Here is a 14,344-nt window from a genome sequence, read left to right on the forward strand (position 1 = left end):
ACGAGGAACATGCGTAACGTCTACTCTCCGCCCATGACTCCCGATCTCCTCCTCCTCCAGGAAGTGAAAAAAAGGAGGAACAAGAGGAAAACACATCCTCCTCTCGCATCTGTTCCCTTCCTGCATTAATGCGTAAATCACATTAATATTTCAGATTATCAGTCAATTTTAGTTGTATCATGTCCATGAAAGCGCGAAACAGAGAAATCTGCGCCGACTGCAGCGCATCCGGTAAGACAAACATCGACACATTCTAACAAACGGGCACATCATCTGTTACTTTATCAAAGGAGTCGGCTTTGATTTATGTATTCGAATTGCCGCTGTTTATTTGGTGATAAAACAAAAGTTGAAGGCCGATCGAGTTTATTTGTGCTGCAGTTTTATTGAAGCAGATGCTTATAAACAAAGGTTGTAAAGCAAACGCAATGATAATCCTCACGAAATACAAGCATATTTGCGTGTAAGAAAAGCGGTAGAAATGATATTTTCGATGGATAAATAGCATTCATTGATTATTCAGGCCTAATGATTTGATCTGTGGGGAAGCGAAGCGGGATCTTTTGAGGAGAAATTGCAAAAACGTACCATAAATGCCAAGTTGCAACAGTTTCTGTAAATATAATAATAAAACCCCAAACTTCAGTAACTTGACTTCAGTAACCATAAGAAAGAAAGTACTTCTAAGTCAACCAGGCAAAGAATCTTAATATATTGATCTACAATTTGGTAACGGTTTGTAATGGTGCCCAGTTGTCAGCTTCCCAGATGTGGAAGTTGTGGTTTTAAAGTCTTTTGAATGAATTGTTTTAGTAAATGATGAAGTGACAAATTATCTCTTTTTTTTCCTTTGCTGACTGGACACACTTGTGTGGGGGTTTCACAAGTTCCCAAAATCTGTCGATCCGTTTTAATCCATTATTTGACATTATTCCAAGGAGGATTTGTGTGCTTCAACCAAAGCAAGAACTGCCAATCCATACATTTGATTTAAATCCATACGTTTTAAATGAAATTTTCCATCCCATACTCTTTAGTAATCTTCTGCATTTAATAGACAAACTTGCGGTGCATTCAATCTTTCAATTTCTTTCACACTCTTCTATCACCCGCCTTTAAGATATTGGATTGGATGTGTTGTTCATTGAAATGTCATGTTACCACACAACTGTAAAAATGGGAAATTCTGAAAGCTTCCTACGTGTTTGGCAGATATTTTATCCAAGCAAGACTTCAAGGTACATTGTGCCGCTAAAGCAAATTCAGTCACTTGTGTGTAGTATTAATAATCACGAAAATGAAGTGTGAATCTCTCGGCTTTGCATTTTCCTCCTCAGACCCGCGTTGGGCTTCAATCAATCGTGGTGTTTTGATCTGCGATGAGTGCTGCAGTATTCACCGAGGGCTGGGTCGACACAGCTCTCAGGTCCGGCACCTGACCCAGACTGCATGGCCCCTGACCCAGCTGCAGGTGAAGCCGCACACAAACACACTCGACTGCTGCCCGTTTTGCACTGCGTGTTAACTGTGTTTTGTTGGAAGGAAATGTGAGGCATTGTTCCTCAGAACAGAAATAGAACTTTGTGGTCTGAGTAGCTTTCCTCCACGCCATCCTGTGCCTCTGTTTTTAGTTTAGACTTTAGAGATCATTCATCACATCACACTTCCAATTCATTTACATTTTGAAACTTCCACTTTTAAAAATGAAAACCTGACATCTGTTGACGTTCGGAGTGATGCTTCTGGTTTTTAGCGTTTGTTGAATGTGTGCATAGTTAATGAAGCACACTTTTTTCAGCTGTATTTCTGTGTTTGTGTGTCTCTCACAATTCTCAGGAAGATAATTTATGTCTTCATTTTTTTATCTTGCGTAATTGACAGTAATAATAAAGGCACGAGATGAAAGGACTGGCTAAACTAGTTTGCTTCATCGGTTTTTCTTCGGTGTTTATCCACAGATGGTAAAATCCCTGTACAGTAATGGAGCAAATTCAATCTGGGAACACAGTTTATTAGATCCGTCTTCTATCATGAGTGGAAAACGCAAAGCCAACCCTCAGGACCGCATCCAGTGAGTTATAGCACCTCATATATCATTGACATTTAAAGCCAAGCGAGTCTCTCGGAGTAAACATGCTTACGATATGCTTTCCTCTCAGCCCCAATAAAACAGAGTTCATTAAAGCGAAATATCAAATGCTGGCTTTTGTTCATCGAATGCCGTGCCGAGAAGATGACAGCATTACCGCTAAAGACCTCAGCAAGGTAAGAAATCTGCTTTTAGTAGGCAAATGTACACAGCATTTGTTTGAAAATTGAAATCAATGGACTTTAGAATAATAAATTGTATTGATGACGTCACTATACTATTGACTTCAGCAACTTCACTCAAGCGTGCGAACCGGCAATTTGGAAACATGTCTGCGGCTGCTGTCGCTGGGCGCACAGGCAAACTTTTTCCATCCAGTAAGTTCCCACGGCGGCCGTTTTTTTGTTTTGTAAAAATTGTATGTAATCTCAGTATTTATACAAAATGTAGAGATTTTCTTTGATTGAAAAGTAGCCATTTAAAAATGCAACAGTGTATTTTAAGATGTTAAGAACGCTTGAAGACATCTGTATTAAAGTATTAAAATGAATGCACTTTTACAAATGTTATTTATCTTTCTTTTATATTGATGTTATTTTTTACATTGTTATTTAAAAGCATTGAGTTTTTGTTGGTATTATGGTGTGAAGTTGCGATACCCTGAATAGCCTTTAGTGCTGATATAGCGATACAAATAAATAAGAAAGTTTAAAGGTCCAGTGTTGGAAATTTAGCGACGCCTAGAGGTGAGGTTGAGAATTGCAACCAACGGCTCACTCACTCCATCCCTCCAAACAAAGATGTCGTCACGTTTTCGCTTCGTTGCCTGTAGAAAGTTTCAGATTGCAGATAAGTTAATGGTAGTTATTTGCATTCATGCTAATAGTGATAAAATGGTATACGCTATAGTAATAGAGAAACAATAAAGCGATTTGCCTTAGTCGAGCTACTTTGTCATTTTGTACTTATTTGAATGAATGTTATTTCTTCGTTTTTAAGGAGAAGGGAAATACTCCTCTGCATGTGGCAGCTAAAGCCGGTCAGCTGTTACAGGCAGAGCTTCTCACAGTTTACGGAGCAGATCCTGGAGCTCCAGACAGCTCTGGAAAGACGGCCATCGATTATGCCAGGTTAGAGAGCCCCGCACTGCGGACTCCGAGCAAAACCCTAGAAATCAATACTGAGATTTAACGCTGTCAATAACGTCCCACCGCAGGCAAGCAGGACACCAGGAGCTGGCAGACAGACTGCTGGAGATACAGTTTGAGCTGACAGACAGGCTGGCGTTCTATCTGTGCGGGAGAAAGCCAGGTCGGTGGATGCGCTACGGCATGTGAATGTATCATTTTGCACGTCTGTTATAAAGGACTTAAGAAATCATTTTTTCTTTTCCAGATCATAAAAACAGTCAACACTTTATCATTCCACAAATGGCAGACAGGTATACGATGACTTTCATTTGTAGTGTTTACATTTAATGACTGCATCGTTTTATTAGTATAATCCTTAATCACATCATTTGTTTTCTTTGCTACGTATGGATAAGAAATGCGTAAGTTTGGCATTCACGTGTGTTTGTTTAAAACACTGAGATGTTTAGAACCACATGATAACACTTTTCAAACGTTATTCTTATATCCAGCAGTCTTGATTTGTCCGATCTGGCCAAAGCAGCGAAGAAGAAGCTTCAGTCTGTAAGTTCTATCCCAATCCAAACATCTTCTTGACACCTGAAGTTCGTTGATGTGAAGATCGTGTTTTTCTTTTTTCAGCTCAGTAATCATCAGTTTGAAGAACTAGCCATGGACGTCTACGACGAAGTCGACAGAAGGGAAACCGATGCAGGTCTGAGAAAAATAAACAACTTTACATGGATACCGAAAACTAAAATTCTGTCACCATTTACTCACCCTCATGTCATTACAAACCTGTATGACCTTCTTTCTTCAGCAGAACACAAAAGAAGATATTTTGAAGAATATGGGTAACCGAACAATGGCGGTACCCTTTCACTTTTATTGCATGGACACAAAACCAATGCAAGTCAATGGGGGCCAGTTAACAACAACATCTTCTTTTGTGTTCTGCAGAAGAAAGTCATACCAGTTTGCAATAACAAGAGGGTGAAGAAATGACGACAGATTTTGCCTTTAAATTCAGAGTTTACCTTGACATTAACCTTTGCTTTTAATGTATTTAATAATACTGTCCTGTGTTGTCATAGTATGGCTTGCAACTCAGAACCACAGCACGTTTGTAACAGACACTACGATCGTACCCTTCCTCCCTGTCAACCCTGAATATTCTTCTACCAGGAATCAGGCAAGTCGACAGATTCACACACATCACCTGGACGGGTTGGAAATGGTTTTGCTTTCCATCTGATAATAGCATGAATATGTCGTACGTTGCAGGGTCGACAGAAGCTGGCAAGATTCAACGCACATGAGTTTGCAACGCTAGTTATTGACATTTTAGCCGATGCCAAACGGCGTCAACAAGGGAGTTCACCTGATAATGTGAAAGGTGATGAAAAGAATGAAAGATTTTGGGCGAATTAAAGATGCATAAAGTTGTTAATTTCGTACATTGTTTTACATCCAGATAATGTCGAGTTAATTCTGAAGGACATCGGTAACCGTCACGGCAGTGTAAGTCCAGAAACAGATCAGCCCGATTACGACAGCGTCGCATCGGATGAGGAAAACGACAAGGAACCAGCATCTGGAAAAGACGAACGAACCAAGGTACGTTGCTAAGACGTTGCATCTTGGTTTGGCTGTCTAGAATCGTGCCTTGTGAGTTCATCTCCTCTCTCAGAGCTCGGAGTCCTCGGACCTCTCGGACAGCCCCATAACAGTCCAGGAGTTCATGGAGGTGAAAAATGCCCTCAACGCCTCTGAGGCAAAAATCCAACAGCTTCTCAAAGTCAACTGTCATCTGAGCGAGGAGTTGAGAACCATGCAGAGCAAAGTGAGACGCATGCAAAGCACAAATTTACCACATTCCCAACGGTACAATAGAGTCGGTCTCTTATTGGTGTTTATGTATTTCAGCTGAATTCTCTTCAGAATGTGAACAGCACTCTGAAATGGCAAACTCCTGATAGTTTGGCAAGGCCGCAGGATCTCCCGCACAGGGCGGCTCCACGCGGCTGCCGGGCCATGTCGATGTATGAGACCGGCTCAGGTCTGAGGCAGTATCACCCTAGAGGAGAGACCGCCCACCGCGACACAACTCTGACTCTTCAACCGTTGCCCTCTAATGTAAGAGTCCCATTCCATCATTTTCTTTTTATTCTGTTAGCATGTAGGGGTTGCACCAACTGGTCGATGGGTTTGTGTCGGCTGGTTTACATCACTTAACTTATTAGGTTCATGGTTGACAGCATGAGGAATAGATGCTGTAATGACGCACAGACATTCTCATAAGGCAAACTTTGATTAGATGACTAGCCGACTCGTAAAAATAAGTAGTTGTGCATGCTCCACTAGCCAGTCGGTATCCCAGGTGAATCATCTTTTCAGGTATGGCTTGATGGTCCTGTCCTTTTTTTGCATTCATATCAAATTCAAAAATTCCACTTGCCCACTTTAAAGATCATCTAAACCCTTTCTAGATTGGGAAGGGTCCCTCGGTGACCACCTTCTCCTCTCTCCCCTCGTTCCCCTCACCTCTGTCCTGGTCCAGGGATGAGAGAACCCAAAGGGTGAAGTACCTGCTCAGTGATCAGGCTGCTGGAAGAGCTTCTCTCTCTATCTGTCCCACAGTTACTCAATGCATGAACCTCAGATCTATACAACGGTCCAATGCACAACATGTTCCTCATTGTTTGCTGGATTACTAACTTTAGTCTAGATTTAAAGGGATAGTTGGGATTAAAACGAAAGTTCTTGCATCATTTATTCACCCTCGTGTCATTTCAAACCTGTAGGACACAAAAGATGGTATTTTGAAGAATGTTGGGTTCATCAGGCCCCCCCCATTGACTTTCATTCAATGGACATTTCTGAAAATATATTCACGAGGGTGAATAAATGATAACAAAATGTGTATTTTTGAGTGAACTATCCCTATAAGGCTTTGGTCACGATGTTGTTTCTTTCACCATGCAAGAGTGATTGTGACCGTGCTTTTACAAGCACAGCGAAAAACTATAACATAACTCACAACTCTGCTTAATGTTTGGAGCCGTCACTGTCTCTTTAATAACTTAGGCCTGAAACATGCTCTACACAAATACGCAAATGCATCGAGCAACATAAACTCAAATGATGTTCCTGAATATCTATTGATAGAGCAATGCGCTAGCAACACAAAGCTTCCAATCTAAATGCGCTGAAAGTCAGTTGCAAAGAAATATTATAATATGTGGTTAAATGGTACAGACATTGGCCAAGCGTTCATTTCTGCAGTTGTGTACTTGAGTAGAGTGTGTTCTGCCTCATCTCTGTTATGCTGATGTTCTGATTCTACACCAAGCATGAAGGTTTGCTGTTTCTTAAAGCTTTGTTGAGCAAGCACTGACGGTCAATAACAGGCCTTTCATGTGTCTATAGACGTTCATTGTGTTTCTCCTGTTTCAGGGCTGCAGTCTGGACGCCCCCAGCAGCTTGTCTGAGAGAGATGACACACTGAACCATGTCGAGAACGAAGATTCTCGGTTTGTCTTGCTGATCTCTTTGTCTGAAAAACATGTTTCTCAATTTCTGTGTGTATGTTTGGACTTAAGTGTCACAATATACTTGTACTGACAGTATCCATAATATTAATATTATTGACTTGTGGTTAAACTATATATGAAATATATATGAAAATACTGCAAATATATTTTTTAATTAAATAATTTAGTAACAAGCAATTCAACAACTTGCGCCTCATTAATGAAAAGAGCGTACGACCGAAGACTGCGCGTACAGTCATTTCCACGCAACACCTTTTTGTGAGCATTTGCGAAGATCAAAACTTTTGTTTTGTTATTTATGAATGATTTATAAATAAAAGATACAATTATTGAATTATCGTTACAAAAGTAGCTAGTTTTAATTGCATTAATTGTGTCTGCGCCTTTTAATGACCCGAAACATGAGCGCTCCACATGTTTATTAAAGCTTTATAAATGATCCTCGCTTTAAAACACTTTGCTTTAAAAAATGTCTCTGCATTCATCGAGCTCAATAAGTAAACCACATTTAATACTGCTATATATTTTTATTGACATCATTTTGACAGCTGGGGGGTCGACGACACAGTCCTGTCATCAGAAAGCATCTCTGAGGGCGAGTGTGACCCTACATTACCCTGCACGGAGGACGTCATCAGCAAGACAGAGCTCATCACCAAGAACATCCAAGAGTTACTGAGAGCCGCACAGGAGAATAAACACGAAAGGTATGAAGCATGAGTCAATGGTTTATACAGAGGCACTCTTCAACAGGGGTTCAGTGTTCAGATAGCACGCAATCCCGTCGACACAGTGTATATTTTGTCTATTTGCGGAGTGAATGGATTTCAAGCACAGCTGGGATTTAGAGCCCAGATTTAACATTACCCAGGAGCTGATAATAGACAAAATCTAGCTTCCAGATTAGATTGATTCAGTGGCTTATACTGTGTTTTTGTAAATTTCTTTGATTAAAAAAGATTTTTTTAGTGTCCAAAGCCACACGATGGTGTTTTACGCAGCATACGGATTATCAATATGGCACAACACTGAGGTTTGTTGCTTAACTTGTGCCGGCATTCAATGAGATGAGTGACCTTCATTATGCATTCATGAGAGAATGATACTGTAGGTTTGTGTTTCAGAATACCCAGATCAACACTTGCTGTGTAAGCCCCAGCTGAAACTCAAAATCTATACTGAGCACTACACATTTACATTTTCGTAAGCAAACCTCGGTTTAGGGTGTCGTGTTGTTTTTCCACTGTAGTTTTGATCTAGTTGCGATTCTTTTGCTTGAGATGGAAAACATATTCATTATTTTCTCTACATTCTAGTCTCTTTATGGGGAATTTTAATACTAATATACTGAAACTGAATATTAAATTTATTTGAGCATATGTTTAGTTGCACTACATTTCCTTCTCTATCCTTGCAATGATTCCTTTGCATTTTGGTAATCAATATCTTGCTTCATATTTTTGTCATCTTATCATTAATGACTTTCTTTTTTTCAAGCTTTGTCCCATGTTCAGACAGAATTCTTGGTGCAGTGACAGAAATGGCCATATTATTTCCGAAGGTAAGACTGACCAACACCTTCTCATGATGGAGAATATCATCCTTTGAATTGTGCATGTGCAGTAAACGGTTAATGGACATGTTCTGAAACGCACCTTCTGCCCGGTACAGAGACCGTCCTCCCAGACCATCCGCGGCTCCTTGCGCCTGCTGACCTCCAGTGCCAGTCGTCTGCAGTGCGAGTGTCAAAAGGCATCGCCGCGTGACTCGCAGCAGGTCATTCAGTGTGCCTATGACATCGCCAAAGCGGCTAAACAGCTAGTTACTGTGACGACCAAAGACAGTAACTGAATTACTTCTCAACGCCTCCTGTTTATTACGTCCGATATCATTTTATGTTCTTGCTTTAATTTCAGTATTATTGGTGATGTGTTGTGTACCTTCATGCGGCACGATTTGGTTTGCCTCTATTGCAAGTATTAATGCGTCATTTCAACTTTCAGGGCACAAGGCCTTGATAATCAATGGCATATTTCTTGTGGTGAATTTTTTTTAATGAAACTAATATTTTTGCTTCCTATGGTGCTAATAACCGAACAGAGTGTGCGTGCGTGCAAGCAGAACTAGGATTTTAGTCATTTACTTCCTACACAAGAATTTCAGTGAGAATAAAAATGTGTCTACCACTGAAATTCAGCCGGTGTGATAATGTGACAGACATAATTTCCTGTGCAATAACTAATTCAGTCGCCCTGCAAAATGCTACATTACCCACCTGATGTTAATATTGTCTTAATATTGTATAGTCATATTTTGGAGTGCTTGAGTGTGTGTGTGTGTGTGTGTATGTGTGTGTGTGTGTGTGTGCGCGCTTGGGTGTCTAATATATACTTAAAGGTAAAGTATGTCATTTTTGTACCACAAGTGATAAAGTATTTTTTTCTTTTTTTTTGAGCTCTGAAATTAAGCTATGATATATATTTGTGGTTATATATACACAGGTATGTGAATCTAGTGGTACAGAAATTATACATTTAAAGGGATAGTTCAAACTCTGAATAATAAATGATTCTCTAGTTGTTCCAAACCTGTAGAAATGTTTGTTTGTTTGAATACAGAGAAAGATGTTTGGGAAAATGCTTTTAACCAAACAGTTCTTGGACCCCATTTACTACCATTGTAAAAAAATGACAATGCTAGTCAAAAGTGCCCCGGAGCTGTTCAACATTCTTCAAAATATCTTCTTTTGTGTTTATAAAGTCATTTTTCCTACTATGGTAGTCAATGGGGTCCAAGAACTGTTTGGTTATAAGCATTCTTCTAAATATCTTTTGACGTTCAACCAAACAAAGAAATGTACACAGATTTGGAACAACTCGAGGGTGAGTAAATGATGATTTGAAATGATGAAACTTTGGGTGAACTGTTCCTTTAACCTTTAAAGATACACTCTCCTCATACTTGCTGTTATCTGCTCACATTTCAGAGATCTTAAAATACTCTGGAGTCAGAACTGAGTTTGGGCTGGAAACATTGTTATGTCAATATATATATATATATATATATATATAATATATAACAATAATATCTTTGTAGTTATTTTACATAATCATTTCATTTTTTCCCATCACTGTCCAGTCCAGATTGAGGTCCACGTGCAATCTGTTATTAGTTGAAAGATGGGGTCTGTGCAGGTCTTCATATATACAGGTCATCACAAAATATGGGTTTTTTCATAGACAACTGCGAAACGAAATGCTGTTGGCCATGAACAAACTCTACGTGATGTTTAAAGGATGTATCTTGTGTGTCCAAAAATATATGTTCATGTGCTGCCTTGTGTGATATTAATACCAACAACACACGTCATTGTGATATTGCAAAGTTATATTGGTTCCTGTGACATGTCTTTCCGCGCTGTTTGACCTGTCCAACAAAACGTTCTTAACAATTTTCCATCTCCGCCCAAAACATATACTCTATACTTTAAAGTTAAAGTCTCCACACCGTTTAACAGATGATTTATTGATAAAAATGTTTTAGCAGAACTAACAAGGATGTCGATCGAAGAACAAGTCATACTTGGAAAAATCAGGGTCACTGAACACAAACGCTGGCCACCAACTGTTTTTGTGATACCTTTTCCTATTATGTATACTACATTGTATTTATATGAAAGCTATGTATGTAAGCTGCTGGTTGTTAACTATGTATGCTTTACATCTAATCTGGTGGTGTTCAATCTGGTCCTTGTATTTCCTGCTCCTGCAGCTCGCTGACTTTCACCTTCATGTTGATATCTATCAAGCTGAACGAGGCCTCCTAAATATAATAAAACAATATTTTAACTGTAATTGAACTACACTTGTCATTTTAATAGACCGACTTATAATAAGGTACAAGTGGCAATGACATTGATTAAAAATGTGAGCTGTCCGGGAATGTTTTGTAATAAAATGTCACATATATTTGACTTCAATCAGTGTAAAGATAATGCAACTTTTTTCTATTGATCTTTTTTTAATATTAGTTTAATCTTTATTACTTTTGTTTACTGAATTGGTCAGTATACTTAAATATCGTAATAAAATACATACATCGTTAAAATCGTTTAGAAACACAATTTTTGTTATTTAACCCTTGTTGTTTTTCACTAGGAACCTGTTTAAACTGATGACATGATTTATTAACGTTTCAGACTGTGAATCTAAAGTCGGGTCACATCGGTCGACTCGCCCTCACCCGCTGAACGGTGAAACGGTGAAAAACGCGCCGTTTCAAATCGAAATCGCTTGTAGAAAGTCGTGTTTAAAAATTAAGCAATGACACTTTTACTGGACAACCAATTCCCACCGCTACCGGACAACAAAGAGATCGACACGAAGGTCTTTCTGGAGTCTGTCTCTCACCTGCCGTCTTTCTTCGGTGAGTGCACTACTTCATTTACACAAATAACTCGATTCAGTGTATTTTGTGAACGAGCACGAAAAATACACTGTTTATGGCTTACAAATATATTTTTTTTTTCAATAGGCATCATAAACATTACCAAAGTAAACGATTAAGGGAAGCTACAATGGCACATTAAAGATTTATATGGCGTAAAGGATATTCCACTGTTTGCAATACCTTTTTATTCCTGAAGGTGGCACCAAATAATACTTCATACTACTGCTGTGGGTCTAAAGCAGTGAATTATGTCACAAAGTGTTTATTTTTAGTTTTCAGGACTTTACAAATGTTTCGTGTTTTTTAAGTATATTTTTTTTACAGTTATACTTACAATTTTGCATATTGATAATGGTTTTCTTTATTTTGTAACGTTGTGTAATCACAGACTGACATGGATAAGAATTCAAATAAAAAGAGAGATGCGTTTTTTTTTTCAGATTGTCTCGGTTCCAAAGTTTTTGCACCGATTAAGGCTGACATAAATCGAAACATTACAGTAAGCGAATACAGTTTTTAAATGGCTTTCACGTTCCCTTTTGTTTTTGCATGGGACATTTTCATTTTATTCCATCTAACACACGCTGATCAGTCTTTGAATGCTTTCCAACTTCCACAAGAAAATGAAAGCTGTATATGACTCTGATCCGGTGAAGTATGAGACCCTTCAGCAGATCCTGTTAGCCGAGAAAAGCATCCATGCTTCAGAATGGCCTAAAGCTGGAGCGACGCTGGCACTGATGTGGTTAAAAAGGTAAGAAAGACATTAAACATTCTCATTTCATTTAACAAATTGTCCTTCGATAGTTTGGGAAAATGTTTTTGACTCCATATTAGTTCAAAATGATCATTACAGTATATAGCATAATCATACAAAATTTATGAATCATCACAATTTATTTCAAGTCCCACTGTTTTGTAAAGAGTTTTACTGGTTTCAGAGGTCTGCGGTTCATTCAGATTTTATTGGAAAGTCTAGCTGATGGAGAAATAGATGACGACAATCCCATTCTTATCCGCATCAATATCACTAAAGCCTATGATCAAGCCCTCAAGAGGTATCATGGCTGGATAGTCCAGAAGGTTTTCAAGGTTGGTCTTAAACATTACAGAACCTCTGTGTGCGTTTCAGTCTTGTTATTGCAAACTACTGCAGGCGTGTGGAAACTTTTGAAAAGACAAATAAGTTCACCAAATTTCTTTGCTTTTGCTGTAGGCTGCATTATTTGCCGCACCCTGCCGGTCGGATTTTCTTAAAGCTTTATCCAAGAATCAAGAAGTTGCCGAGGAGGATTGCTTATCTAAAGTTCGTCAGTTTTTAATAAACTTCACTGCGACCGTGGATGCCATTTACGAAATGTATTATACAATGAATGCTGAACTGGATTACCAGGTTTAAAATGTTTTTTTCCCCTTGTATTTAAAAGCACACTTTTATGTAGGCCTAATTTTGGCAAGGCTTTTTTACCTTAAATGAGGTCTTATTATGATGGCATGACTTATCATATGAGTTAAGGTTTAGTTTAGTATACTTCATTGAATATTTTTGTACCAAAGAGAAGCATGTGTGTTCCTAAGAAACTGATTTATTATTTATTAGTTTTATTGCAAATGTAATTGCACTTTACAATAGGTGCACAGGCTAAACTATAAAGCCAGTGTTTCGTTAAAATGGTAATATTAAAAATTACAGAATCGTATTTAGGTTTCAGACCAACCTCTTTCGATTCCAACTTATTTTTAAACAGCAATATTTATTGAAATAAGAAATGTTAGATTTGTGAATAATAAGCCAAGATTTGGATATAAACTGTCAGTGTAGACACCGGTCATAGTATATTGCACAATATTGCACAAACACTGTACTTTAAAAACACAATATGGATGAATTTTGGTTGTGAAATATCCAAAATCACTTGCACAATGTTATATATTTCATGCAGTTGTGTACTTACATTATCCTGAATGTTCTCAACAATGTGCAAATCCAGAGAAATTAATATTTAAAATAATGTCCCGTCCCTTGTCTCCCTTGTATTTGTCACATATCAGTGACTTAATATCTGGTTCTCAGCAAAACCCTCAGTTTCCGGTTGGAGAAACTACGGCAAGTGGTTATACAGTATCTGTATTACATTCCACGTTTCTTTCAAGCTTATTCATTACGGTGACATAAAATTAAATTCATTCCTCGTCCGTGAACATGATCTGCGATATCCATACGCCTCTGGATGGTGAAAACGACATGTCCCATAATTCCTCTCTCCTGCATACCATCATTTAGCTTACCTTTTGTTGTTGTTGTGGAAGTGCGCCATCTAGTTGTCCAAATTTACATATTGTGGCTTTAATACGAATAAGTCACGAATCTTCAGATGTGGAATGTTTTTCTGAGATGCTCTATAGAAATACATTAGGAACAAGACAGAAGTGAAGAGACTAAATCAGCAAAAATCTTGTTAAAAACTCTTCAAATTACACAAATCAGTTACAGAAACTGTTAAAAAGTTTAAAATAATAATATTTACAGTAAAAGTGACTGCACCTTCTACAGAAAAATATATCTAGATAAGATTTAAATATTGTTTTAAATATTGTTACTTTAATTCATTTTGTGGCATACATATAGAACGGTGTTACTTATGAAAACAAATAAAACAGTATACAACAAAATCTAAAAAAAAGCTCTCATAAGAAAAACATCTCTTATCGTTTCTTTCTTTCTTTATCGTTTGTGTCATTGTCTCTGTTTGTTCACTCCCTCAAACTGATGTGATTGTTCATAAGATCGCTCTTCAAATCCAGTTTAATTCACGTGAACTCTGATAGAGAGCACGGACATCCAATTTCTGTATGATATTGGAATTGACATTTTATATATGAAGCTCATGACAGCCTGTTAACTGTTCACCTGATCCTCATCCTGCTCTATCATACATCACAAATGATGAACAAATAAACCAGACACAACACTTTATGTGACAGATAAACTATTTTTGATTGATAATTGTGATGTTTTATGTACAGTACTGTTGTTATGATGTTTACACACCTTGGTCCATGAAGACAGAGCCGAGCAGGAGCAGTGAAAAGGAAACACACGACATTATTAACTCAAAAGA

General features: G+C 38.1%; 2 protein-coding genes across 5 annotated transcripts; both read left to right on the top strand.

Annotated features, from left to right (window-relative positions):
* On the top strand, positions 1 to 9,357 carry git2b (G protein-coupled receptor kinase interacting ArfGAP 2b). 4 transcript variants are annotated; one of them, XM_079448198.1, is made up of 20 exons: positions 84 to 231; positions 1,338 to 1,471; positions 1,959 to 2,071; positions 2,160 to 2,265; positions 2,380 to 2,466; positions 3,089 to 3,219; positions 3,306 to 3,400; positions 3,485 to 3,530; positions 3,732 to 3,783; positions 3,862 to 3,934; positions 4,314 to 4,411; positions 4,504 to 4,615; positions 4,694 to 4,836; positions 4,910 to 5,062; positions 5,146 to 5,355; positions 5,709 to 5,798; positions 6,676 to 6,752; positions 7,322 to 7,480; positions 8,271 to 8,334; positions 8,445 to 8,736. In XM_079448198.1, exons 1-20 carry the CDS (start codon positions 180 to 182, stop codon positions 8,622 to 8,624), a joined length of 2,175 nt encoding a protein of 724 aa, XP_079304324.1. In that variant the 5' UTR covers positions 84 to 179; the 3' UTR covers positions 8,625 to 8,736. The 4 variants fall into 4 exon arrangements, with proteins under 4 accessions (XP_079304326.1, XP_079304327.1, XP_079304324.1 ...); XM_079448199.1 differs by having other exon boundaries at positions 3,735 to 3,783; XM_079448200.1 differs by lacking the exon at positions 5,709 to 5,798 and having other exon boundaries at positions 1 to 231; positions 8,445 to 9,357.
* Positions 9,358 to 11,095: 1,738 nt separating this feature from the next.
* On the top strand, positions 11,096 to 13,914 carry gltpb (glycolipid transfer protein b; the record flags this gene model as incomplete). The annotated part of the gene is made up of 5 exons (XM_079449296.1): positions 11,096 to 11,198; positions 11,663 to 11,721; positions 11,843 to 11,976; positions 12,164 to 12,314; positions 12,439 to 13,914. 5 exons carry the CDS (start codon positions 11,096 to 11,098, stop codon positions 12,619 to 12,621), a joined length of 630 nt encoding a protein of 209 aa, XP_079305422.1. The 3' UTR covers positions 12,622 to 13,914.
* Positions 13,915 to 14,344: the final 430 nt, after the last annotated feature.

The sequence above is a fragment of the Barbatula barbatula genome (genome assembly GCF_947034865.1).
Source record: "Barbatula barbatula genome assembly, chromosome: 24".
Taxonomy (NCBI): Eukaryota; Metazoa; Chordata; class Actinopteri; order Cypriniformes; family Nemacheilidae; genus Barbatula; species Barbatula barbatula.

What these genes read in the sequence shown, in the direction of transcription:
- git2b (XM_079448198.1), top strand. Translation starts at nt 180, where the DNA reads ATGTCCATGAAAGCGCGAAACAGAGAAATCTGCGCCGACTGCAGCGCA. An exon ending in TTCACCTGATAATGTGAAAG is followed by an intron (nt 4,616 to 4,693) that starts GTGATGAAAAGA and finishes TTTTACATCCAG; the next exon opens with ATAATGTCGAGTTAATTCTG. An exon ending in TGGCCATATTATTTCCGAAG is followed by an intron (nt 8,335 to 8,444) that starts GTAAGACTGACC and finishes TGCCCGGTACAG; the next exon opens with AGACCGTCCTCCCAGACCAT.